This window comes from Felis catus, chromosome B2 (genome assembly GCF_018350175.1).
Source record: "Felis catus isolate Fca126 chromosome B2, F.catus_Fca126_mat1.0, whole genome shotgun sequence".
NCBI classification, from domain to species: Eukaryota; Metazoa; Chordata; class Mammalia; order Carnivora; family Felidae; genus Felis; species Felis catus.
This window is the reverse complement of record NC_058372.1, coordinates 34,351,114-34,378,848: the sequence shown is the minus strand read 5'-3', so window position 1 is coordinate 34,378,848 and position 27,735 is coordinate 34,351,114. Positions and strand designations below refer to the sequence as shown.

Genomic DNA, 27,735 nt, shown 5'->3' with positions numbered 1-27,735 from the left:
ATTCCCATGCATCTTTAACAAGTTTGTACTGGTGAGGCTTCTACGGACTTGAGTGTGCCTGAGAGTAAGCCAGCCCCACAGACTGATCAGAGGACCAAGATTTATTGTTAATTTTGTTTTTATTTGGTTTCATAAGAGTATCCACATTGTTTACGTTAATGAGAAACTTAAGTGCTATGTTAGGGAAAGAGTGAAATTTAATCAGGAAATATTAAAGTTAACAGTTATCTCCAACTGGGGGTAATGGATTAGCCACCTGAAGGCTTTATCTGTTTGTAATCTCCGCCCAGGCTGACAAAATGTCAAAGAATAAGAAGAAGAAATTGAAGAAGAAGCAGAAGCGCCAGGCAGAATTACTAGAGAAGCGAATGCAGGAAATTGAGGAAATGGAGAAAGAGTCGGGCCCTGGGCAAAAAAGACCAAACAAGCAAGAAGAATCAGAGAGTCCTGTTGAAAGACCCTTGAAAGAGAACCCACCTAATAAAATGACCCAAGAGAAACTTGGTATAAATAGAGCATACACAAAAATTTACTTTAACATTAATTTATCATTGTTCTATAATATAGTGGTTTCATGCATAAAACACATCTCTGGGGGTGTCCTTATACAGTAAGAGTACAGAACTTTCATAAATGGTAGGCAGGTAATATTCAAATGTAATTTCTGACTTTTTCTATGGAAATGCAACATAGACTTCATTTTGCAATTGAGTAAGGATAAGAAGATCTTTGTCCTTCCATAAATAGGTTTTAGATGTTCAGTCATGTTTTTATGTCACCCTGTATAAGTTCTAGAAAACGTTTTAATCTTATGGAGAAATTTTTTTGTTCTTTCACTCATACACATACACATACATCCTTTTTGTCTGTTTGTTCCTTAGAAGAGTCAAGTACCATTAACCAGGATCAGACACATATGGAACGTGGTGTAGAGGGTGGTGCAGCAGAGATTAATTGCAATGGAGTAATTGAAATCGTTAATTATACTGAGAACAATAATAAAGAAACATTGAGGCTTAAAGAGGATCTACATAATGCTAATGACTGTGATGTCCAAAATTTGAAGCAGGAACCTAGTTTCCTAAGCTCCCAAAATGGAGACAGCAGCACATCTCAAGAAACAGACTCTTGTACACCTATAACCTCTGGGGTGTCAGATACCATGATGTGCCAGTCTTCACCAAATGTAGACCAGTCATTCAGTGAACAGGACATCAGCCAGCTTCAAGAAAGCATTCGGGCAGAGATACCCTGTGAAGATGAGCAAGAACAAGAACAAAATGGACCATTGGACAACAAAGGTACCTGTGCAGACATACTTCCCCAGTACCCTTCCCTGAATAGCATATTCATGAATTTCTAAACTTAAAGTACCATTGTTTTTATGCATAAAGCTTTATGGCAGGCACCAGGTTACCTTCCGTGTGTAAATTTTTAGCTAATTTTGAACTGTATTGGTCAATGTAGTGGATGCACAGCATTTTGTTGCCCTGAAGGCAGAGGTAGGTTTTAATTCCATAAACTGAGGATGTTGTTTTTTTTTTATCTTAGAAAATTTAGAGTGTAGGTTGCCAGTCAAGGGCCCGGGTATATTACTTCAGAGAGTTTTATTAGTCTTTGGGTATTTCTCTGTTCACTAACCAGTGTTACTGATGATGCCTATTGTCTATAGGAAAATCCACTGCTGGAAATTTTCTTGTTAATCCCCTTGAGCCAAAAAATGCAGAAAAGCTCCAGGTGAAAATTGCCGATCTTGGAAATGCCTGCTGGGTGGTAAGTTAAACTTCTCTTAGTGCTGTGTGTTGTTTGTTTGAATTTTTTTTTAATGTTTATTTTTGAGAGAGAGAAAAACAGAGCATGAGCGGGAGAGGGGCAGAGACAGAGGGAGACACAGAATCCAAAGCAGGCTCCAGGCTCTGAGCTCTCAGCTGTCAGCCCAGAGCCTGACATGGGGCTTGAATTTACGAACCGTGAGATCATGACCTGAGCCAAAGTTGGACTCTTAATCGACTGAGCCACCCAGGTGCCTCCTTAATGCTATGTTTTGAATAGCATTGACTAGACTATTTTGAATAGTGACTATGAGTGAATGAGAATTTGGACTTTAATTGTGCTAAGGAAGAAAATATCTGTAGTTCTGTACCCAGGTTGCCAGTTAACATTTTGGTGCATATTTTTTCACTTTCTTCTTAACCTTTTATTACGGAAAAGTTCAAATATATTTACAAAAGTAGAGAGAATGGTATAATAAAACAGTCTCCACTCCCACTCCAGGTACCTGTCACCCCGATTCAGTAATGTTCACTACTGGCCGATCTTGTTTTATCTGAATTTTTACCCACTTTCAGACTCACAACCCTTATGTTCATACTTCCCCCTTATTTTCAAAATTGGCATCTAACTTATTAATTGTAACCTTTGAATGCACCTAACATATTTTGGATACTTTTCTTTGTTAACCAGATATTTGCATCAAATTCAGTTGGTTGTGTAGTTTTCCCTAATGTACTGTAGTTTCTACACATTTTTGATAGCTCTTTGTGGTGAGCATCTTCGCTCTTCAATCTTTTTGTGGTTGTCCTTAGGTTGTGTGCCACACATAAAATTACTGAGTCAAAGTTGGGGCTCTTTTTTAAAGAGTGTTTTTGGTTTTGGTTTTTTTAATTTTTAATTAGTTTATTTACTTTTAAGAGGGAAGGAGGGAGAGAGAATCGCATGAGGTACAGAGAGAGGGGGAAAGACAGAGAGAGTATGGAGCCCAGAGCAGGACTTGAGCTCACGTGATGTGGTGCTCAAACTAAGAACTAACAAACCGTAAGATCATGACCTGTGCCAGAGTCAGATGCTTAAATGACTGAGCCACCCAGGCATCCCTTAAAGGGGTTTTGGTGTATATAGTGTCATGTTGGGTTTTTTGTTTGTTTGTTTTTAAGGGTTTTTTTTTTTTTAAGGTTTTATTTTTATCTTTATTTTTTTAATTTTTTTAAATTTTTTTTTTTTTATTTTTGAGACAGACAGAGACAGAGCATGAGCAGGGAAGGGGCAGAGAGAGAGTGAAACACAGAATCTGAAGCAGGCTCGAGGCTCTGAGCTGTCAGCACAGAGCCCGACACAGGGCTCGAACTCACGAACCGCGAGATCATGACCTGAGCCGAAGTTGAACGCTTATCCGACTGAGCCACCCAGGCGCCCCAAGGTTTTATTTATTTTTGAGGGAGAGAGCTCACACTTGTGTGTGCATATGCACAAGTGGGGGAGGGGCAGAGAGGAGGGACAGGATCTGAAGCAGGCTCTGCTGTCAGCACAGAGCCAGATTCAGGGCTCAAACCTATGAACTGTGAGATCATGATCTGAGCCGAAGTGAGATCACTGAGCCACCTAGGCAGCCCTATACTGTCATGTTAATATAGTTGTTTACCCAGTTAAGAATTTGGGGAAGGGCATTATTTTAATGGATAGCTTATAAAAATCTACAGTAGAATGCTTTGTGCATAAATGACACGTACTTGGAGCCATATACTGTGTAAACAGGAACGTTGAAGATTGTTGAGGCAAAAACTATGCGTGGTTGAAACCACTTTAATAAGTTTATTTATCTATTTAATACTTCAAATTTCCTGTGGTATCCTGTACCCAATGGTACATACTCTAGGAGGATATCACTTCTAGAATATTATGATAACCTTTGAGAAAAAAGTGAAGTCAAGCTTAGCACTGACTGGTAAGAATGGGAAAAAGCTTTTCACAGAATGAGAATTACTCCACATACCTCTGTCTGGTCCACGCCCCCAAGGCTTCACCTGGATGGCTGCAGTAGCCTCCTGGCTCTCCGTGCCTGTGCCCCCTACACACTGTTGTCAACACAGCCATCAGAGCGATCCTTTTAAATGTGAGCCCTGGAGGCTCTTTTCAGAACCTTGCAGTGACTTCCCTCAAAATGAATGCCAAAGTCTTTACCAGGTCCCACACACCACCAAGCCAAAAACACTTATCTTCCTTCTGCCTGGAATTCTCTTCCCAAGATCATATGTACAACTCGCTCCCTCATTTTCTTCAAGTTCCTATTCAGTTGTCATCAGGGAGCTCTGTCTATCCCTGAACACCTAACATAATTAGCAGACCGCCACTCTCCAAACCCATACCACCTTCATTGTATTAATTCATGTATTTTCTCTTTCTGCCTCTCCCCACTCAATTTTTTTTCTCCATAGCACTTCTCACGCATGGTCTGATTCTATATAGTTGTTTGCTTAATATTCCTCTCCCTAAACATATGTCCCATCACAACAGATTTGTTCACTGCTGTATCTATAGCGCTTAGAACAGAACCTGGTACATAGGAAGTGCTCAATAAATACTTCAGTAAATGAATTGTAAAAAACACATTGGCTGTGTCACAAATATCGCATGGTACGAACATCAAATGCTTGTCAGTTTGTGCCCACACTATATTCAAGTTTCTGTGCTTTTGTGTTTAGAACACCGTCCTCCATAATTGTCTTACCCATTTGGCACACTGTTCTTTATTCTGATACAATTCTTCCTGTCACTTTTGCTACCACACGTATTCTTTTTTCTTTTGCATGTCTTTTCTCTTTTGTTAAAGTGTCTCTGTGCCAAAACGACTTTGCAGTCTTTTCATCCATTCACTCTTTCAGCAAGGGTACTGGCACGTGCTCTGAGCTGCCTACTAGGATGCAGCGGTGAGCTAGACACAGGCGTCTTGCCCTGCTGGGTCCTGCTCAGATCTCACACCTTACTGATCTCTGCAGCAGAGCAGAGATTTAATATGATTTGCAGATAGCTTGATTTCTAAAATATTCGTGTCAGTTATGCATGTATATAATTTAGATGTTAATTCAAAAATCTGTCCCTTCCCTTTGCCAAATTTTTCTCCCCATGCGACAGTATTTACCTTTATATCGCTAATAAATAACTTGGCTGTATTGCTCCCAATTTTTTTCTTTTTCAATTTTAGGCATTATTTCTTCCCTCTGGAAAATAGGACTTACGTATCACCACCGCAACCACCCACCGTGTTCCAGATTTAATAGGATTTTGGCTAGTTAATGGTTCCATGTTTGCATTATTGGGACTCTAATTCTATCAAGCATAAATTATACTGATTCCTTTTCCCTTTCTGCCTAACACTGTGTTTCATTTGCTTGGTCTTATTGCCCCACACTTCCACCCAGTGGTATAAATACATATACTTTAATGCATACAGATACCTCAGGCACTCTTTCAGCTTCTTGCTGAAGAGCTCTAGCTTGGAACCTGGAGACTTCATCTGTGTTCACCTGTTGGATTGCCTTGTAGGCCTGCTGCATTAGTGTCATTTGGATTTCCTTTCACCATCATCCGGGAGATCATTATTACTCTCTTTCTGTATCCCCTACTTTCTGTCTCTCCGATCTTTTTTTTAAGTAGGTTCCATATACAATGTGGGGCTCAGACTCACCTCCTTGAGATTAATACTCTACTGACCGAGCAAGCCAGGCACCCCTCACTGATCTTTCTTGGTTTACTCCATCTTTTTGGTTTTTAGTTTTTGTTTGTTTGTGGGTTTTGTTTCATTTTGTTTGGGGAGTACATGCAACTTGCAGTAGCTTCCTAAGAAAGGGTGTGTGAAACTGGGAGGGGACACCTTGTATGTTTGCTAGTGTCTCTCCTGCTTTCACAGTCAGTTGGCTGCATGTGAAGTTTTAGGTTGAACATAATTTTCCCTTGGAATGTTTGTCTTGCTCCATTATCTTCTAGTTCCAGGACTAGTTGCTGCTGAAGACCAACACCATTCTAATTCTTGATCCCTTGTATGAAACCTTTTTCCCTGTGAAAGTCTGTAGGGTCGTTATTTCACACTGTTGTGCTGGGTCTGTTTTTATACTAAGAACTTGGTATGTACTTTTCATGTTGAAACTCTAGTTCTTTGGTTTTGTCTGTCTACAGTCTGTCTTTTCTTCTCCTTGGTCTCTCTTCTCTAGCTCTGAAATCTTATTCAAATGTTAGGCCTCCTAGGCAGGTCCTGTCGTACCTTTCTCTCCTATTTTCTGTCATTTTCTTTTTGCTTTATTTTCTGGGAGATTTCTCAACTAGTTATTGTAAGCTTTTTTTTTTCTCATTTCTCCTATTATATTTTTACTTTTCAAGAGTTCTTGGTTCTCTGATTATCTGTTAGAGGATATAGTTTATTACCTATTATTGACATTTTCTTCTTCCTGTGTGTTGTCTGTTGCCTTCTTTCTGCAGGAAAATGGGGGGTTCAACATGCAGTTACACAATCACTTAATTTCCTTGTTTACAGAATGGTACTCTCTCCTCAACTGTGTGGAGCATCTTCCAGAGACCCCATTTTACCCATTTAGAGAAAACCTCCAAATGATCTGTCTGGCCAGGGAAAAGGGGCTGTTAGATTGCACTATGCCCTGTGCTCTGGAGCCCTGTTTCTTTTAATTTTTTTTAATGTTTTTGTTTTGTTTTTTGAGAGAGAGAGTGGGGGGAGGGGGGGGCAGACAGAGAGGGAGACACAATGTGAAGCAGGCTCCAGGCTCCGAGCTGTTAGCACAGAGCCCCATTATGGGGCTCAAACTCATGAACTGAGAGATCATGACCGGAGCTGAAGTCGGACGATTAACCAACTGAGCCACCAAAGGTACCCCTGGAGCCCTATTTGTTTAAAGGATGTTTTAAAGCAGTGTTTCTGGTTTAAATCCCACCTAATACTACCCAACTCTGAGCCTTGAGGGGATATACATCACGGCGCTTCTCAGCTTTCACCTGCGGCTTATTCTGTTTTCTTGGATCCACTAAGACATTTACCAATGATCTGTTCCATCTTGTAAGTTTTATCGCTCTAACTTCTTTGCCATTCTCTCTGTCAGTTTATGCTTTAAAAATTAACACGGGAGGGGCACCTGGGTGGCTCAGTCAGTTGGGCATCTGACTTCGGCTCAGGTCATGATCTCGCAGTTTGTGAGTTCGAGCCCCGCGTCGGGCTCTGTGCCGACAGCTCAAAGCCTGGAACCTGCTTTGGAGTCTGTGTCTCCCTCTCTCTGCCCCTCCCCTGCTCACACTCTGTGTGTGTGTCTCTCTCAAAAGTAAACATTAAAGAGAATTTTTTTAACAAATAAATAAAAATTAACGCTGGATTCTCTACTAAGTGGAGTTTTAGGAGTGAGTGGATATGTGTTTGTATTTGATCCACTTGATTCTTGACCTCATTTATCATTTACACCATCTTTTTAAGGCACTAATGAGGCACAAGGAGTAAAAGACAAGTCCCTTGAGCAGCATGTCCATTTTTCTAAATGTCTCACTGGACCCAATCCTAAAATGCATGTGTGTGTAAAGGCTTTCCCATACCAAGCAATTCTTGGGGCACCAGGCTGAGAATTCAACTCAATTCTGACACTACCAGGAGGAGATCAATGAGATTCCACAGGTAAAGCGCTCAGTCCCACAAGACCTCCTTCCACTTCAGATGCCACTTGCAAGCCCAAGTTACCTGTGCTTCTGACCAACCGGCTACAAATTGGAAGCTTAACCAGCCCCTCCAAGTCAGGATGCCGGTCACAAGTCCTGGTTGTTACCTGTACTTCTGACCAACTGGCTACAGATGAGAGGTTCCCTCAGCCCCCTCCTTGGGTTTGACTGACTTGCTAGAATGGCTGACAGAGCTCAGAAAAAACATTTACTTCACTACATTACCGGTTTATTACAAAGGATATAACAACCAGAGGAAAAGAGATGCATAGATGCTTGTGTCCTCAGCTTGGGGCCTGCCCCAGTACATATGGAAGCATTCTGGTTCCCCAGAGTGGAATCTCCCCAAACCCACCCCTCCTTTTGGAGGAAGCTTCATTACATAGACATGATTGATTAACTCATTGACCATTGGTGGTTGTTCAGTCTCTAGCCCCTCCCCAGAAATCAGAGGGTAGGATTCCCTCTATTCATGGTCAGTTCCTCTAGCAACCAGCCCCCATCCTTAGGTGCTCTCCAAAAGTCAGCTCATTAACATAAACTCAATTGCAGTGGAAAGGGGCTTCTTATGAATAATAAGACACCCATTTTGCCTCTACAGCTCTGAAGTGTTTTCTGGAACTGAGGACAAGAGACCATATATAACAAATATGCTATTACTCTTACCGCTCAGGAAATTCCAAGAATTTGGGAAGTTGTGAGCCGAGAAGAGTGGATGAAGACCAAATGTATATGAGAAATGCATTTTGAATTTTTTTTTTCAACGTTTATTTATTTTGGGGACAGAGAGAGACAGAGCATGAACGGGAGAGGGGCAGAGAGAGAGAGAGACACAGAACCGGAAACAGGCTCCAGGCTCTGAGCCATCAGCCCAGAGCCCGACGCGGGGCTCGAACTCACGGACCGCGAGATCGTGACCTGGCTGAAGTCGGACGCTTAACCGACTGCGCCACCCAGGCGCCCCTAGAAATACATTTTGAATCACCAGTACACATGAATGACCAAATATAAATGTGTCTTATAAATTACAGCATCGCAGTTGCCTGCAGTACATCCCACTTCAAACTCCATCTCTGAACCCATTGTCTTCTTCTAAAACCACTTCCCAAAGTCTCTCCATCTTGTTTTCGTCAGCAGACAGCTGTCCCTCTGCCACTAATAAGTTCCTTTTGGCTCTTCCTTACTGTCTCTCACACATAGGCACTGAATTTTTGAGTTCTGCTTATTCTTTCTGTGGCCATCCTTGGGTTTACTTTTCCCTCTCCTGTTTCCACCACCAGTGATTTTCATTACCAAGCCTAAATCTGGCCACCAACCAGAAGCAATGGTGTCCTTAGATGTCCTGTCAGTCTTCTTACAGTCTTCTTACTCTCTTGAGCACTAACACACAGTGGTGCCAGATGAAATCCAAACTCTAACCTAGCAAATTAGCCGTTGGCTTCAGCAGATGTCTTTGTGCCTTTATTGGTGATGCTCTCTCTACCCGGAGTGCAGGTCTTTTGGTCTTTTGGTCAATCTTAGTCCCTTTGGAGCTCTAGTCAATACTGGTTTTCTGTCTGAAACTTCCATCTGCCTAATTTCTCCTCTTCACAAGTGCCCTTCCTCGTTTTTGAATTGCAGTAGGATTGGAGAATCGTCTTCCACACATTGTTGTTTCATGTTTTTTGTTGTTGTTGTTTTTTTTTTTTTTTAATTTTTTATTTTTGGGACAGAGAGAGACAGAGCATGAACGGGGGAGGGGCAGAGAGAGAGAGAGAGAGAGACACAGAATCGGAAACAGGCTCCAGGCTCCGAGCCATCAGCCCAGAGCCTGACGCGGGGCTCGAACTCCCGGACCGCGAGATTGTGACCTGGCTGAAGTCGGACGTTTAACCGACTGCGCCACCCAGGCGCCCCTGTTGTTTCATGTTTTAATATTATCTGAATTTTGTTTTGTGTGTACAAATCATTCTAAGCTGCTGCTTCCTGCAATATTTTTTATTACGGCCAACTTCACACCTATACCAAAGTAGAGAGAATAGAACAGTGAAATCCGGTGTCCTGACGCTACTATCACCCAGCAGCTATCAAGTCATTGCCAGTCCTCTTTCATCTATATACCCACTCTGCCACCCACTCGAGATTATTTCGAACTATATCCCAGGTATCTTATGTTCTTTCATAAATACAGCTTTCCAAAAGATGATTCTTTCAGGTAACCATGACACCATGGTCACACCAGTATCAAGTATTCCGTCAGTTTTGCTAGTTACCTTGGGAATATCCTTTTCGTTTTGTTTGTAACAGGATCCAAATAAAATCCATGGATACAAAATTGAGTACTATGTCTCTTAAATTGCTTTTACTTCAGAGGTTTTCCCTTCCTATACGATTTAATGTGTTGAAGAAACTCCAGTTGTTTTGCTGATTGCATTCTCATAGTGCTTGCCATGGTCCCTGTTTCCCCAAGAATCATGTTTGGGTTTTGTGGAGGAGTGAGGGGGACAGAGGAGAATTGAGGGCAAGAGTTCTTTATAGATGGTGCTTATAAGATTCTTGAAAATTGAAGCCTAATGTCTTATTTCTTCATAATGAGCGCATGGCAAGGAAGGTTTGAATTGACCCTATATTGGTGTCATTTATTTGTTCAAGTACTTATTAACTTTAGACAAATGAACAACTTAATTTTTGTTGGGGGTAATAGTTTTCCATTTCTTAAGAAGCCATTGTTGGAGCGCCTGGGTGGCGCAGTCGGTTAAGCGTCCGACTTCAGCCAGGTCACGATCTCGCGGTCCATGAGTTCGAGCCCCGTGTCGGGCTCTGGGCTGATGGCTCAGAGCCTGGAGCCTGTTTCCGATTCTGTGTCTCCCTCTCTCTCTGCCCCTCCCCCGTTCATGCTCTGTCTCTCTCTGTCCCAAAAATAAATAAGCGTTGAAAAAAAAAATTTTTTTTTAAAAAAAAAAGAAGCCATTGTTATTCCCCCATCCGTGCATCTATATTAAGGTTAGACTCCATGTTTGCAAAAATAATTTGATGTGGATGGTGTGTTAAACCAAGGTACTGTTTGGAAGCAATAGCATCAAAATGATAACCTTAAGAAACTTGGTGCTCCTGGTGGCTTAGTTGGTTAAGAGTCTGACTCTTGATATTGGCTCAGGTCATGATCTCAGAGGTTCCTGAGTTCTAGCCCCACGTCAGACTCTGCACTGACAGCATGGAGCCTGCTTGGGATTCTCTGTCTCCCTCTCTCTCTGCCCCTTCTCTGCTTGTGCGCTTTCTCTCTCTCAAAAATAAATTAACTAATTTTTAAAAATGGTATTGTAAACTAGCTAAATGAAAACTGGTTTGAGGGAAAACTTCAGAGAATTTATTTTAATCTCCATTAAGTAATTGTGACGTGTTACTTCTTAGAGTAACTGAATTTTAAAATACTGTTTCTTTCTCCATTTACTCAGCACAAGCATTTCACTGAAGATATTCAAACAAGGCAGTATCGCTCGTTGGAAGTTCTGATAGGATCTGGCTATAATACTCCTGCAGACATTTGGAGCACGGCATGCATGGTAATGTTTTTTCCCCTTGACCTTGTTATGTGGTAGCTCTGTTATGTGGTATGTGATAGCTGATACGTTACGTCACGTTACGTTACGTTAACGTTATGCGGTAGCTCTGTGCCTTGCTCTGTTTGCTGATTTTCAGTAGACTAGTGAATTTTACAAACAAGAAAGTAAAACTTTTTGTGACATCGCTGGCAGTCTAAATTTTCTGTCTGGAGAGGTAGAAATTCAAAAGCTAATTAAAAACATCTGGCATTCCATTTGGTTCTGCCAAACTGCTGTTGCGCTGAAGGCACCAAATGTTTCTTACTGCTGCTGGGGGTTAGGGGCTGTTAGAAACAACTGCTAAGGTGGTACTGTTTTTGATGAGGAGGTTACAGGTACCCTTGCCCTTTCAGCTCTCATCTGTTTTCAGATCAGGGAAGCCCCTGGAAACTACTTCATTCTGTACAGTTTGACAGTTCCTCAGACATGTTTACACCCCACAAGATGTGAAGCCCAATCATCCTAAGATTCTTAAATGGCTACTTTGTCCCTGGCAAACAAGTACTCAAGAGGTCAGATTTAGTTGATACTAAATGGTTTCCCACAAATAGCCTATGTTAGAACATGTTCTCTTGTTTCCTGAAATAGAGTATACTCTTTAATTTGTAATTGTGTTTCTTCACTTGTTTCTCTTCTACGAGGTTGTGAGTGTCATGCTGACAGGAATCGTGGCTGTTACGTATAGCTAATTGTGTGCTTCAGGGCCTGGCCCGTTATGAGTGGGTACTTACAGTGCAGTTGTGGTGCTAACTACCCAGAATTCTGGCACACTTCGTAGAGTAAGGGCATGATTTCCCACGAGACTGCCTTCATTTCAGACACCAGCTGCAGACTCTGGAGTCCACAAGCCACCTGCTTTTCTGACCTACCGGCTACAAATTGGGAGGTTCCATTATCCTTTCAGATTCAGTAACTTGTTAGAATGACTCCCAGAATTTAGGAAAGTGTTAAAACTGCTATTACAGTTTTGTCATAAAGGCTACAAATCAGGACCAGTCAAATCAAAGCATGCCTAGGGTGAGGCCTAAGAAGGTACCAAAGGTACCTTCTGTGTCATTGGGACGTGTCCCTTTCCCAGCATATCAGTGTGTACCACCACCTAGGGAAGTTCACACAGCTTCAGGTGCCCAGTTTTTTTTACTAAGATTTCATGACTTAGTCATGATTGATTGAATGAACTCCATCTCCAGCCCCCATTCCTTCCCTGGAGGTTAGGATAATGCTGGCTCAAAGCCCCAGTTCTCACACAGTTGGATCTTGTCCAATTAGGAGGCATATCCAGCCCCCGTCTTAACTATGTAGGGGGGGTGCCATTAAGTACTCATCACTTGGAAATTCCAAGCGTTTAGAGGCTTCCTCTCAGGAAACAGGAACAAAGACCAAATAGATTCTTTATTATATAAGCAGTACTTAGTACATATTTGTGGACCATCAAATGAGGAAACTAAACCAGAAACCTGTTAAACTGTCATTTCAATTAACAATATTCACAGTCAACTCTGGGGAAAACTTGAGAAACTACAGACTAGAAGATCATTGATTTCTTGATACGCACATTCCTGAAAAACTATGTCTTCCAGAGATAATAGAGTTAAAACTGTGTTGTTAATATGGCATGACCTTGTAAATCATTCTGTTAGGGTGTATCAGGGGTCTTTTAAGATGGCTGACTGCCTGAAATGTAAGGTTTGGTACTGTGCACCAGATGGAAGAACATTGGAATAAAATCTAACTTCTTTTAAAGTTTTATATTTGGAAGAATTTGATTTGCTAGAGAAAATACGTGCTAGAGATGCCACCATTTACAAAATATAGCTAGTTTATAGATGACATATGATTTATTATGATGTGGTTCTTAGTAGGAGGTTAACTGTTTAGGCCAGTAGGTCCTGCGTGCTATGTAGTACATTAATACTAAGACAAAAAAATAAAAGGGGAATTAACCTTGCCTCCTGTTAAATGGACCAGCTCACATGCAGGAAATTTCTTGACCAAGGGAAGGAAAGCACTTACCTGATATGACAATATTGTGAAAAGTTGAGCCCCACTTGTTCCCCCAAATTTCTCTCGTTTTGCTAATAGACCTAGAAATGTTGCCTTACATTTAGCCATAACCAGAAAGTAAAAACAAATCCTGGAATATCAGAAGTGCCTGAAAGCGATGGATCATCCTGCATCTGATACAATTAATTAATAGAAAGATTGGACCCTCTCTGAGAGAGAGTTTGCCTGCCACATTCGTGATTGAGACTACCGAGTTAGAAGGGCAGTTATGAAAAGGGAATGTTCTATGAAGACCATTTAAGAGTTGATAAAGAATAGATGTTTTTAAATCCTCCATTCTGTGGATTTTGACAACTGTACAGTGACCTGTATCTACCACGGGAGTATCCTGCAGAATGGTTCCACTGCCCTAAGATTGCTCTGTGCTCTGCCTGTTCCTCCCTCTTCCTCCAGCCCCGGCCCCTGGCCACCACCAATCTTTATTGTCTTCATAGTTTTGCCTTTTTCGGAAAGTCATATAGTTGGAGTCATAAAAAATGTAAACTTTTCAGATTGGCTTCTTTCACTTCATAATATTCAAATATTTAAGGTTGTCCTTTGTCTTTTCATGACTTGATGGCTCATTTCTTTTTCAACACTAAATGATACTCCATTGTCAGGATGTGCCAGCTCACTGGATTGCATAACTGATGTTGCCTATGTACATCAGCGTGACCCTGACTGTCACAGAGCAGGCTCTTTGGTCAGCGTGAGACAAGGGCAGGAGTGGGAATTAAGAGCCCCTACATTCTAGGATGGGCTTTTTTGCTTGTCAGTTTGGGTCACGGTTTTCTTATCTGTAAAGGGAAGCGTATTCAACTAAAGTGTTCCGTAACCTAGAGCTTCCGCTAGTTTCGAATTTTGGTACTGTGATCTTTTGGTTTGGTTTGATTTGTGGGGGGATTTTTGCTATTACTTACAAAATGGTGACTACTAGCATCTACCTTATGTTCCAAAAAATAGTTCTGTCAGAGAACTTTAGGTAACTAGTTATAAGTATCTAGATGAAAGAATTTAGAAAATACTAAAATCTTAGAAAATTTTCTTTACTTCTGTGAACTTTAATTTCAGGATATTTACTGAGCTCCCACTCCGAGGCTTTGAAAAAGTACTGGTTTCTGAAGATAGTAACAAACTTTGATGAATAAGAATTAACAGGGTTTTTTTTCCACTTTGGGACTGTAAACCTCAGGACAGTAAGGAGGTGGGGGTAGAACACATATCAGGTTCAGTTTCAAAATAAACTGCTGGGATGTAAAACCAGCTATGCCTGGTAAGAAGCCATAGCATCCCTGACATTTTAGGGACTGTCCTGAAACTTCTAGTTTTGTGGCCTGGGCGGTAGTACAGTTCAGGTAATGTCTTGAGAAAAGCTGTCCCATGGGAAAACTACAGAAGCGGACACTGGCAAGCACTGAGACCTCCATCTGGGTCCGAGTTAGAGAGTGTGCTCCGGAATCCACCCCGTGGTTCCTGTAATTGTCTGGGCCACTTAGTACCATCGACTCGATCAGAATTGACCCGTGACTAATGACTTACAACTGTACTTTTATGCCAATTAGGTTCTTTATAAAACTGCAGTTGTATTACTTGTTTTTAATCCATCTTTTTATTCAGTGAAAGATTAACGTCACTCACATGCTGTCTTTCCGTACTGCTGGGCACATATTCTAAAGGAAATTACTTTTTCACGCTTCTTGAACACTGTTTACAAGAGCTTTTCTTGTAGAAGACGTGCCTTTCTTTTCTCGGTGGTGAATGCTAAATGTGCCAGTCACATAAAACATGAATTGCTCTTGACCACATTTACACCCAACCTTTTTCTGATTTTCTATAGACCTAGGAATTGGAAGTTCTATCTAAAACTTTAGGGAGTATGTTCCAAAGCAAAACTTTAAAAAACTATACTTTTTGCCAAATAATAGTCATACGTAGGTAGAGATGTGTCTGTCTCAGTTTTTTGGTTTTGACTCTGGGTACAGAATCTTAATTTCTAGCCATGTGAAATTACAAATAAGAGGAGCTGCTCTTCTCGTGAAGAATTTAATAACTTAGAACCACCTTAATATCCAGACGTGCCCCACTCAGCAAAAAGGTAAACTCAAGAGAGCTGAATTGCTGATGGGGGAGGGGATAATCCATATGTTGATGATGTTATTGCTGTTTTCCTGCTTCGTTTTACTAAGATACAGGTGTGGAAGGAAAGCTCTTTAGGAAGAATCTTAAGACATTTTTTTTAAATGATCATCTGTGGCTTTTCCAGAGAAGGAAAAAATTACTTCATATTGAGCCAAATAGCAAGCAGTAAGCTTCACAAAGGCTTCCTGTTGTTGTTGCTTTCATACATTGTCCTCTTTTTCTTAGGCGTTTGAACTGGCCACAGGCGACTATTTGTTTGAACCGCATTCAGGGGAAGAGTACACTCGGGATGAAGGTGAGTCGTCTTAACTGAGGATGTCTGTGCATGGTAGTTACACTTGTGTGGCCGTGTGGTTTGTAGTACTGAAGAACTTAGTCTTTTTAGTATGCTAAGAATATATAAATCCCAGAAAAGATAGAAATATAAGATGTTTTATATTAAGTATTAGATATACTCAATATTTTATAGTAGCTATTAAAGAACTCTGTAAGGATTAAGAGAAAAGGCTACACATGGTCAGACTAAAAATTGTATTTACCGGGTAATTTCTTCTAAAACATCTAGTTATTTTCCTTTCTGTATAAATCAGTGATTCAGTCTTTACCCCATTTGAATTACCTGTTCGTCAGCTTGCTCACTTATGCCTGCAACTTTATTTGGAAGTCAGTAATTTTATAGGCAAACATACGATTTGGATGGTGTTTGTGAATGCAGAGACTATATCCTGTTTGTATACATTCTACAATATTTAGTGTTCTCTTTTTCTAAAAATTAAAGCCATACTTTTTTTCTTTTTAAATGATATTAACATTTAGAGTTCCATTTTAAAACAAAATATTATTGGCTTACATTTTGTGATAGCCGGTGGGAAAGGCCCAAGCTGAGCTGCTCCATCTGAGAGGCTGTAAAAGCAGACAACTAAATGTGTGGTTGTCGTAGACTCTGGGTCTGGAGTTCTCTCTTGTCCAGCAAGAGAGTGGGATGCAGGATTAAAATGCAAGAGAGGCTAATGTTCAGGAGTTGACAAGAGCCCCGAGTAAGGGTCCTTGCTCCATTTTTATTAGGATCAGAAAGCTTACAAGCGTGACAGATGTGTAAAAGAGACAGTGAAACCATGAACATTAACTCATGGAAGGGGGGGGGGGGGAATGGAGAATTTTGAAGATAGGCGGTGTTAGGGGTTTGGGTCAATACAAAACAAAGCTGGGAGGGAGTTTGTTTACAGCAGGCCTGAGGCACCACCTCTGTTTACCTAAACTGGCCTAGGGGACAAGACAGAGCATGCAACCTCAAGGGTCAGCAAGGCACCTTTCTTTTGCTAATTAGCTCCACTCTGGGCACTCTGGGCTCCACTCTAGGCCCTACTGGGGTCTATAGCCCTATTTACCTATTTTGGTCCTTCTTCCCTGTGAAAGCAGCTTTTTGCTATTGCACTAAGTTGGGGGGTGTTTCTGCCCTGAATACCTAATCTTGTTTACCTCATTTTTGATACTTTCATCCTGAGGCTTTTCTATTCCAGCCTTTTTGTCCTATACTGGGGGCCTTTGCCCTGTGTACCAAATCTTGGATGCGTTCATCATGTAGCTTTCTATTTCCTTATGCCTGGTTAACCCATCGGTGCAAGCTCAGGGAATTTCTAAACTTAGTCCCCACATGTGATTTTTTCTTTTTTTTTTTTTTTTTTTTTTTTTAATCATGGTGGTAGCCAGATAACTTAGATGAGATAATTGTGAATGAAAGAACTGTTAAAGAGGTATCTTACCTTCTTGATTAAACAGTTTGGGCAGATTTTGTTTTCAGGATTAATGGGGATTACTTTGAAAGAGCACTAGCAATATACCCTCCCAATAAGGAAAATATGTCCTTCACTCCCTGTGCTTTCCTCCATCTTAGGGAAATCAAGTTTTGTGCCCTGTGGAACCAAGAAAGCTCTATTTCTCACACTGTGGTCCCTTGGGATATTAATAGGCGTTTTTAGTAGGACCTCCTGACATTCCTAATAAGTACTGTTTGGAAAATGTTGCGCCAGTTCCCATAGCCCAACGCCTATTTTAGTGGGTACAGTATGGATGTGTTTTCTATACATCAGCCCTTGTAAGAATATAACTGTAATTACTGTCTATGTACACACTTAATTTTCCCTAGTCTTTGCTGCTTTTTTTTTTTTTTTTTTTTTTTTTTTTCTGGTTGTAAGTTTGGCGCTATAGACTTACACCATTTTAGAAATGCCCTACTATAGGGGTGCCTGGGTGGCTCAGTAGGTTGAGCGTCCGACTTCGGCTCAGGTCATGATCTCACAGTCCATGGGTTCGAGCCCCGCATCAGGCTCTGTGCTGACCGCTTGCTCAGAACCTGGAGCCTGCTTCAGATTCTGTGTCTCCTTCTCTTTCTGCCCATACCCTGCTTATGCTTTGTCTCACTCTGTTTCTCAAAAATAAATAAATGTAATAGAAAGAAAGGAGGGAGGGAGGGAGGGAGGGAGGGAGGGAGGGAGGGAGGGAGGGAGGAAGAGAGAGAAAGAAAAGAAAAAAGAAAAGAAAGGAATGCCCTACTATCTTTGTTTGGGAGGGTAGTTGATTTTTTTCTATTTTTGTACACTCTCTGTAAATAGTGTGTGGTACAGAACACATAGAGCAGCTGGAATTATATTGTATAGGATCTTATGCTACCAAACTTGATGATTGAAACATATATAAAAAGTCCCAAGTAAGGAATAAGGGAGAACCATCTATCCTAGGTATTTCTATACAAATTTATTTCCTCCTGTACCAGTCAGTACTAACAGTCTTTAGGTGAAACTTCAAACTGCTGCATAAGAGGCCCATAAGAGCAGAAAACAGCAAACCCTTATCCTCCAGCCAGTGTATGCATAGTTTGTTACAAGTCACGGTAGGACTGGGGCCAACCTAAGAAGCATGTTCTCTGATGATATTCTCCAGCCCCTAACTCTTGGAATAATACTTGGATAATTTTGCCTATCAGGTATATCAGCCCTATGATCAATTGATAAACCAGATACAGGTTGCTGGAACTAAATGTAAAATAACACATTCAGGGGAAAAATAATTCCTTGGTATAGGAAAAATATTAAAAGAACCAATACTTCACTTGGAAGTTTACAGAAGATAAACTGTGGTCTCATTTATAATCTGTTTATACAAAGACATTTATTTGCAGGTTTTGCTTAAAATAGGCAGAAATTTCTTAGCAGCTAAGTTCTTGTTACCGAAATATAAATTCAGTCAAAACTGCCAAAAGGTTATAGTGAATTCATGAATGTAAAGCCCTTTTAAAATGACAGCACTGAGTCCTTTACATGAGAAACAGATAGGACCTGAGACATTCACAAATTCCCAGATATATTGATGTCTCTGGCATATTATTATTCCCCTTTAAGGTAACATTAGAAATCTTTAAGTAATTCCTTTTGATCTTCATGATGCTCTAACAGGATTAAAGTCCTTTTGTGACTATCAGCCATCACTTTTTAAAATGTACTTCGTATTCTTAGTTACCTGCAGAATAAAAAAGGTAGTAGAGCTGCCTGTAAGTGTGGATGGATGCTGGCCAGTCCCAGGCTCACCTGGGGACACACTGGACACATCCCTGGCAGTGTTCACAGTCCATATTCATGCCGTGACAGTTACAACGCACTGCTATGATGTGGACATCTTTTCGTGGCCTACAGAAGTCAAGTAGCTGTATTTTAAAATGTTTTTCGGGGCACCTGGGTGGCTCAGTCAGTTAAAAGCATCCAACTTTGGCTCAGGTCACGATCTCACAGTTTGTGAGTTCAGGCCCCACAACGGGCTCTGTGCTGACAGCTCAGAGCCTGGAGCCTGCTTCGGATTCTGTGTCTCCTTCTCTCTCTGCCTCTCCCCCACTTACACTCTGTCACTCTCTCTCAAAGATAAACACTAAAAAAATTTAAAAAATAAATGAAAAGTAAAATGTTTTTTGCTAATTTGTACTTAAAATATGATTTATTTTAAAACAAATAGCTCTGAACTAGACATGATAAGATGTGGGTTTTCATTTCAGTTCTAGCTCCTTTTAGCCCTGTACCTTCAAGTCGGCCATTTATTCTCTCTGAGGTTCTATTTTCTCATCTTTACAATGGGGTATTAATCTTTGGCCTGTTGTACAGGGTGGTTGTGAAAACTCAAATAATCATATGTGATTATTTAATCATCATGAACATTGTTAAATAGAGTGATATTATTACGTGAAGCCCAGGGCAGTATCATAAATAAATAACAGTTCCAGAATGTGTAAAGAATATTGGTACAGTTTTTCACCTCATCTGAAAAACCCACCTGAACCTAGATGTATAGGCAAAATAGAAATAAAGATCTAGTTAAGCCTCCAAACTCCAGAGTGGGACTTGCCAGCTGCTATCAGGTAACCAACCACCTGAAATAATTCTCGACCTTCCCAGTCTCCCCTGGAATATCCTTGGTTATATTTGTAGTTACTCTTAAAGAGCTAGTCCTTGAAAAAGCTATTCATAAAAAAAAACCCTTTACAGCTTGTCCTTGATCCTGTTCTTCTTACCCTTCTATTTTAGACCACATTGCGCACATTATAGAGCTGATAGGCAGAATTCCAAGACGCTTTGCCCTCAGTGGGAAATATTCACAGGACTTCTTCAATCGCAGAGGTAGTATTATTAACATGAGTTTTCATCTAGGCCCCAGGTATACAACTTAAGGAAGCAGAGCATTCACACCAAGATTGTTTTTAGTTATCACTCAAGTCCCACTGGAGTGGGTGCGTGATTTTGTTATGGTTTTCTGGACTCTCCATTAGGTGGATAGAGTCCTCTTCCTATTTAGGACAGAAAGCAAGCCTGAAATGCTTCATAAAGAGGTGTGCATGCTACTCTTTCTGCCATTGTCTAGAACTGCATTTGTTACTCCTGTTATGTATGTCTTTTTTTTCCCCTTTCCTGAAATGTTTGAAACATACAGATCACATTGCATTGATCATAGAACTTCTGGGGAAGGTGCCTCGCAAGCTCATTGTGGCAGGAAAATATTCCAAGGAATTTTTCACCAAAAAAGGTAAAATAAATGTGTTTGTTCCCAGGCATTAAGGGGGCAAAGTGTTTAAAAATGAAGAGGTAAGTACTGCTGGGTACATGTATTCCCAGCACCTACAGAAGAATGGTCCTGTCTTGACTGCTGAGCTGTAATAGTGTGGTCAAGAGCAGAGACTGGAACCAGACTATCTAGGTTCAAATCCCAGCTGCTACACAACCTCAGTCTGCTGATTTCTAACTGGAGATTATAAGTGTCTACTTCATATTGAATAAGTTACTTTGTATATAGTACCTGGCACATTGATTACTCCTATTATAGCACTTCTGGAAAATGGGCAGATTTTTGCTAGCATTTGGTCTAAGAACTGCCTCTTTTCAAAGGGCAAATCATTTACTTCAAGCTTCCTAAGGGCAGGATTACATCTCACTCTGTCTTGTGGCCTAGTGACACCCAACATAGTCACTTAAGCCCATCAGTTCTACAAATTAACTTTACCCTTGACAATTTTATAAGTTTATGTCATCACTGAGGAGTGAAAGAAACCAAGAGAATACTTACTTCAACTTTTTGACTCGATAATATACATTGGCGTATTTAAATGTGTACTTATGCACACAAATAAAATTTGAAAGCTGAAATTTGAACACCTGACATGGAAGGGATTGGAAGACTGTCTGGCCTTCTTTCCCCTTTTTGCCATGATTCCCTTTTTCCTCACAACCTCTACACTAATGCTGAGGAAAATCATTTTTCTCAACACTTGACAGCAAGCATCCTCAGAAACATTTAATGTTTCTTTTTTGGCAGGAAAATACTGAAGTGCTTCATAAGAGTTCCTCCTTGCACAAAGACCAGTTAATGGCATGCATATACCGAGTAGGTAATTAATCAGGCACTCACTGCCCACAGAAGAGACCTCAAATAAGTGTTGTAGAAGTTTTAAAGCAGCATTTACCTTAATAAGGCACTGTAATTGACCTTATTTTTTTTTAATTATCATTTCAAAGAAGCAAAATTTAGAATGACATTCCAGAATACTACAAAGTGTAGTGTAGCTATATCTGAAACCTGTGTGGGGTTTGTTCTTTTAGTCTTGTTGCTTTTATACAGGTTTGACGTGGTATTAGCTCTTACTGCCTTATTTGGAAGCAATATTTACTAGACTGTTAAGTCAAAAAAAAAAAAAAAGAACAGTACAAACAAATTGTTCTTGGTATGTGGTAATAAACTGCCTCTGAACACCATATGACACCATGTTGCATATATAGGCATTTAATATTCATTTTAGTGAATACCTAGTTCATGCTAGGCCTGCCCAATTTGACTGGGACAAAATATCCTGGAATGGTGGAGCAAACAAATTATCTTAAGTTTTTAGGCCCTCAGAATGGAGAATGTGAGAAATTTGAATGAAGAAAGATTCAATTCTGGTGGCAAAATTTCTTTATAGAGCACCTGGATTAGTTCCTGGATATCCACAAAAGGCTCTTGTCACTTGTCAGTGTCAGTCAGTTTCTTTTGTATTGTCTTTATCATAGGTGACCTGAAACACATCACGAAACTGAAACCCTGGGGCCTTTTTGAGGTTCTAGTGGAGAAGTATGAGTGGTCTCAGGAAGAGGCAGCTGGCTTCACGGATTTCTTACTGCCCATGTTGGAGCTGATACCCGAGAAGAGAGCCACTGCTGCCGATTGTCTCCGGCACCCTTGGCTCAACTCCTAAGCCCCAGCCTAACAGCGCAGCAGAGATCACATGCTGACCCCACCCCTCCCCAACAAGCATTTCCCTCTTCCCTTTTCAGGGTGAAGCTCTTCCTTCAAGGGTTTCCTAAGGGGTTTTTTTGTTTTGTTTTTTTGTTTTTTTGTTTTTTGTTTTCTTGTTTTCTTTTTTTAAATCAATCTGTTCATTTGGGTTTGCTTACTTGACCCTGTGGAGATCCCCCACAGCCATTGGGCATCCTAGGTGAATTTGGCCTTGATTGGGCTCTGCCAAAGACGAATAGACTAAAATGTGAAACAGCCTCTCACCCTGTACCCTTGTCTTTCCATTAGAACACCCTTTAAATTATACACATCCTTTTTAAAAACTATGAAGATGTATGAGCTCATCCTTTTATTCACTGACTCTAAGAGTCAAATTTTCTAGTGCGTATCTTATTGCCAGCATAAGGATGAGAAGGGGAAAGGGTGTTACTTCTGTGTACAGCAGAGACATTAAACTTGCTGTATCCAGGCTGCATCATCTACCTGGACTGTTTCTGTTGCTCTCTATGTTCACATTTTTTCCTGCGACTTTCAGGCTATCTTTTTAAAGGAGCTGTATAAGCTCCAAATTTGGGTACCATTTTATCACTGTTCAAAGCACTGTCAAATTCCTTTCATCCTTTAATAACTCTAAGATCCTTGAATCTTTGGTCTGATTTTTGATGAAAACAGAAGCGGAACCATTGATTTGTAATTTCTGCAGAACCACAGCTGTTTTGCAAAACAGTCCTTTCCTGTGTGTCTTCTGTCACCCTAACAGCAGAGTTCGTTCATTTGGCTGTTTTGTTTTTCATTGTTTTAACCCCTGGCTGGCACTTTACTCACTGCACTTGAGTTTATTGCCCCATAACTAACTAAAGAATCCAGGATGACTCTAGAAAGGAGATCTGGGTATCAGAGATTTTCCCTCTAAGAAGAAAATGCCCTAGAATTCCTGATTCTTTTCCAATCAGTCCCCTACTTGTATTCACAGCTTTTTCTTCATCTTGTCCAAATTTAGCCTTGAAGCAGTTTCCCTCTGTGGCTTAGCCTTTCTCATTTTCTGAGAGGTTTCAGGTCTTAAGTGAAATCCCAGCATAGAAGAACCAAGGGGAAGGGTGGGATGGCACTTTTTGGGGTGGGGTTTTTTTGTTTTGTTTTGGAGGGGGTGTTTTGTTTTGTTTTTATTTTTGTTTTTTGTTTTTGGTTGTTTTAAGATTAGCCATTCTCTGCTGCTATTTCTTTGTATAATGTAAGTTTTTAACTGCAACTTTGGGATAATTGAGATGTACTTGAGGCTTTTTTTTTTTTTTTTTTTTTTAATGAGAAAAGGCTCTGTGAATCTTACTTTAGAATGGGCCTCTCTTAGACTTGCCCTAGACATCATATATTCCTCGGGTCATATTGAAAAGTAAAAGAGGGGCAGGCTTGGGGTCACAGCCACTTGTTCAGCACAGACCAAGTGGGCCTTGAGGACTACAGCGTTCTGCGGAGACGGCTCCAGGAGTGATTTACAGAAAGCCAAGGAAGGCAACTTGAGGCTCTACTAGCAAAGCTGCTGATGAGACTTTCAGGTAGCTGACCCTCTATACAGGAAATTGGAGTCCAGATTCTGCCATTTTTCCACCAACAACAGCAAAGGAAAACATGGTGCAATTATGCAATCCATTTAACTCATAAACCTAGAACCCTGAGTACCGATGGCCAGCCATTCATCGGATCCTTGATTGGGTAGTCCTGAAATCAGACATGTTCCTGTAGAAAGAATTTTAAGTGAGGCTGTCTATGCACCTATCAAGAATAAAGAAAATAGATTGTATCCAACAACGGCAGGGAAAATCCTTCGGCACTTCTAATCCACTTTGGCTTTTCAGCGATATATACATCTAAAGCAATAGCAGACTAGAACTGAATTCTTTTCTACACTGTAAAATAACAATTGTGGAATTACAGGAATTCTGGTGATGATATTAAAGTAAAATAACCAAAACACAAATAGAAGGCCCCATTTTAACAATTGATGTAAAAAGAAATTTTAAGAAGAGAGAACCTATAACTTCTTTCTTGGACATGTTTTCCCTCCAAATAAGGGCTTTTCCCCCTGTCATTTAAGGAGCCAGATGAATTAGAAGCCGTAGAAAGAGGCAGCTATAGAAATTGATCTTCCAAGTACCCCATGTACCTTTATTGAACTTAATCATAATACTGTCAAATTGCCATGATCTTACTAAAGGATTTCTATTGCTGTCAGTTAAAACCCCAAATGCATTTTTATTCTTTCTATCAGGTGCATTGTCTGTTTTCTTTATAAATGCAGTACAATAAACAAATTATTTAATAACCTACATGTTTCCAGAGCATTTCTGTTCATTTGTTGCCCAAGTTGGTCTGAGCCAACCTTCAGGATGGAGGAAAGGATTGGTTGAGTATGCTTTTTGTACTTTAAGCAGTGAAATTGTATAGCTTGAACACATGCCACTTTATGTCATTTGTAGCTTTGCTTCTATCTTTAAATTGGGGGTAGGTGAGATTAACAGTACATTTTGGAAAGTTTTAAGAAAATTGTTATTCCCTATATCCAATAGTATTTTCCCAGAATATTTGTGGTAATGTCTTTCCCACCCCGGCCTCAGATTACAATCATTGTAGATGCAGAACGCCAAAGATTTGTGAACTCTGCCTAAGGCACTGGCATGACAAACCCTATTGTGCCCAGGCTCTCATACACATCTGATTTATTGCTTAGCACAAATTCTTAGACATGGAATGGCTGGGCCAGGTTGTAAGCACATTTTTATGGCTTGTAGTGAATGTCCCATAACTTCTGTGGGAAACGGACTGTTTGGCTGTGACTAGCAGTGTTTGGATGGGCCTGTTGGGATCGCACTCATTTTATTCCTTTTTTAAAATCTTTTTTTTAGACTTATTTTATTTTTGAGAGAGCACACGTGGGAAAGAGGCAGAGGGGGCAACAGAAGATCTGAAGTGGGCTCTGTGCTGATAGCAGTGAACCCCGTGCAGGGCTCAAACTCACAAACAGATCATGACCTGAGCCAGTCGGACACTCCACCGACTAGCCACCCAGGCGTCCCCACACTCATTTTATTCCTGATACCCAGTTTGAGTGCCAAAAAAAACAGGAGTGTCTTGTTTCAATTTGCAGATTGGATGACTAGTGAAGTCAGAAACTTGTTTCATGGGTTTTTGGCCATTTTTATTTGGTTATCTACCTCCATTACCCAGCTCTATGTTGGCATGCTTCCCTATTTGATTATGTGGTAAGGATTTGTTATATACTAAAGATGATGCATTTTTATCATTTTCCATCACATACTTTTCCAATTTTTTATTTGCCTTTCATTCTTATGTTTGTTAACGTTATTCAATAGAAAGTCCTTCCCCACCCCTGAACTACGTAAACTGTCCTAGTTAATTTAATTACATCATGCTGAAGACCTGTGTGGTGTGTTCATATTGTAGTGTTGCCCAGAAGAGAATGTAACCTGTTTAAAAAACAACCTAAACGAATTAAACCAGAATTCCTCAAACCAATGTGTTGGTTTACTGGACTGACTAGTCTAGGCAGTCTCACTAGGCCTTGTGTCAAATGTATGGGCCTAGAGCTCAGAGGGTTTTGGAAAACTTCATTGCTCTTGTCCTAGGAGAGCTTGTCACAATCTCAAAAGAACCAGCAAACGGAGATGGAGTTAAACCATCCCCCTCCCCGGACCCCTGCTTTTCACTCTTCATTTGCCCTGAGTGTCCACAGGAGAACCATTTAGCTGCCCCAGAGCAGGCCCAGGTTACAAGACTGTATTACTGCCCATTCTTTATTTGTGAAACCTGTGGAATCTAACAGTCTGCCCTTCTGAGGAAAGGGATTTGTTGTTGGATGACTGTCTCATAGAAAATGGATGATTTATTGATAATAGGACCAGAATTACATTTACTCCAGAAATAAGGCCTAATGACACCAAAGAAGCTTGAATAGTCGTCAGTTCTTTGTGTTTTGCCCGCCAACGTGGTGCCTTTGCAGTTGGCAAGGTATTAGTATCTTAACATCGCTTGCATAGTCTTCAGTATATGAGGATTAAATATATAAACTTGTATATATTACATGAAGATAGTATCTGAACCTTGAGACCTATTGAGGAGGAGGTTTGTCTCTGTCACTAAAGTCCTGTTTTTAAAAGTTGGAATTTAAAAACTACACGCATGATGTGCGTTTGTCTTTATGTCTTTGCAAATGCCAGTCCACACCAAGTCCTTGTGATATCAAATATCCCCGTTAAAAAGCCAGAAGATTGAAGATGATGTTAAGTGTTTAGAAGTTTTAACGAATTAAGCAAGTTTACGTTAGTATGTAGTTGTGTTGCTGGCCATACCATTCCTTATAAGGGAGGAGGCTTTTTTTATCACAATCTTGTCCTTAATGCAGATCTAGTTTTTGCCCATTTTAATACAATAACAATTGGCAGAACTGGACCGTGTTCTAGAAGTGCACCGGCTGCCTGCATTTGAGCTATGCTTTAAGACGTTGCAAAAATGTGTTCATATCCGTGTGGGAATCACTGGAGTCTTTTTAAAAGTTGCTTTTTAAGTTACTCATTATTTTCTGCTGCAATGGGCACTTCCCAGAATGGTTTATTGAAACACAGAGTCCAGTAACCTTACATGCTGATGGATACGTATTTGTTTTGAAATAAATTGCTGAAGATCAAACAAGGGCTCTGACCCTCTAAACTCACCCCTCTTTGTTATTGAACCTCAAGAGGATTTATAGTAAGGCCCACTAATTTATTAAATTTTTAACATTTTATTCATTTTTTTTTAATTTTTTTTTCAACGTTTTTTATTTATTTTTGGGACAGAGAGAGACAGAGCATGAACGGGGGAGGGGCAGAGAGAGAGGGAGACACAGAATCGGAAACAGGCTCCAGGCTCCGAGCCATCAGCCCAGAGCCTGACGCGGGGCTCGAACTCACAGACCGCGAGATCGTGACCTGGCTGAAGTCGGACGCTTAACCGACTGCGCCACCCAGGCGCCCCATTTTATTCATTTTTGAGACGGAGAGAGCATGAGCAGGGGAGGGGCACAGAGAGGGAGGCACAGAATCCCAAGCAGGCTCTAGGCTCTGAGCTGTCAGCACAGAGCCTGATTCAGGGCTGAACTCATGAGCTCAGAGCCTAGAGCCTGCTTGGGATTCTGTGCCCCTCCCCTGCTCATGCTCTCTCCGTCTCAAAAATGAATAAAATGTTAAGAAAAAATTTAATAAATTAGTGGGCCTTACTGTAAATCCTCTTGAGGTTCAGTAACAAAGAGGGGTGAGTTTAGAGGGTCAGAGCCCTTGTTTGATCTTCAGCAATTTATTTCAAAACTAATACGTATCCATCAGCATGTAAGGTTACTGGACTCTAACCTTTGTTTCAATAAACCATTCTGGGAAGTGCCCATTGCAGCAGAAAATAATGAGTAACTTAAAAAGCAACTTTTAAAAAGACTCCAGTGATTCCCACACGGATACGAACACATTTTTGTAATCCCCTCACCTTGATTGTGGGCTGGACTTAGTGACTGTTTCAACAGATCAAGGCAAAAGTGACAGATGTTACTTCTACGATTGGGTTACAAAGGGCTGTGCCTGCTGTCTTCTCTGCCCCCCTCTCTCGTTCTGTCTTGGAACTCTTTCTGGGGAAGCAAGCC

General features: G+C 40.7%; 1 protein-coding gene across 1 annotated transcript in view; it reads left to right on the top strand.

Moving 5' to 3' along the window:
- Positions 1-24,376, top strand: part of SRPK1 (SRSF protein kinase 1) — an 81,955-nt gene extending 57,579 nt beyond the window's left edge. Inside the window, 7 exon segments of the mRNA XM_023253905.2 lie at positions 291-504; positions 882-1,301; positions 1,673-1,773; positions 10,917-11,024; positions 15,471-15,540; positions 20,217-20,309; positions 21,827-24,376. Coding sequence (XP_023109673.2) covers positions 291-504; positions 882-1,301; positions 1,673-1,773; positions 10,917-11,024; positions 15,471-15,540; positions 20,217-20,309; positions 21,827-22,011 — 1,191 coding nt within the window. The 3' untranslated portion in view covers positions 22,012-24,376.
- The last annotated feature ends 3,359 nt before the right edge of the window (positions 24,377-27,735 follow it).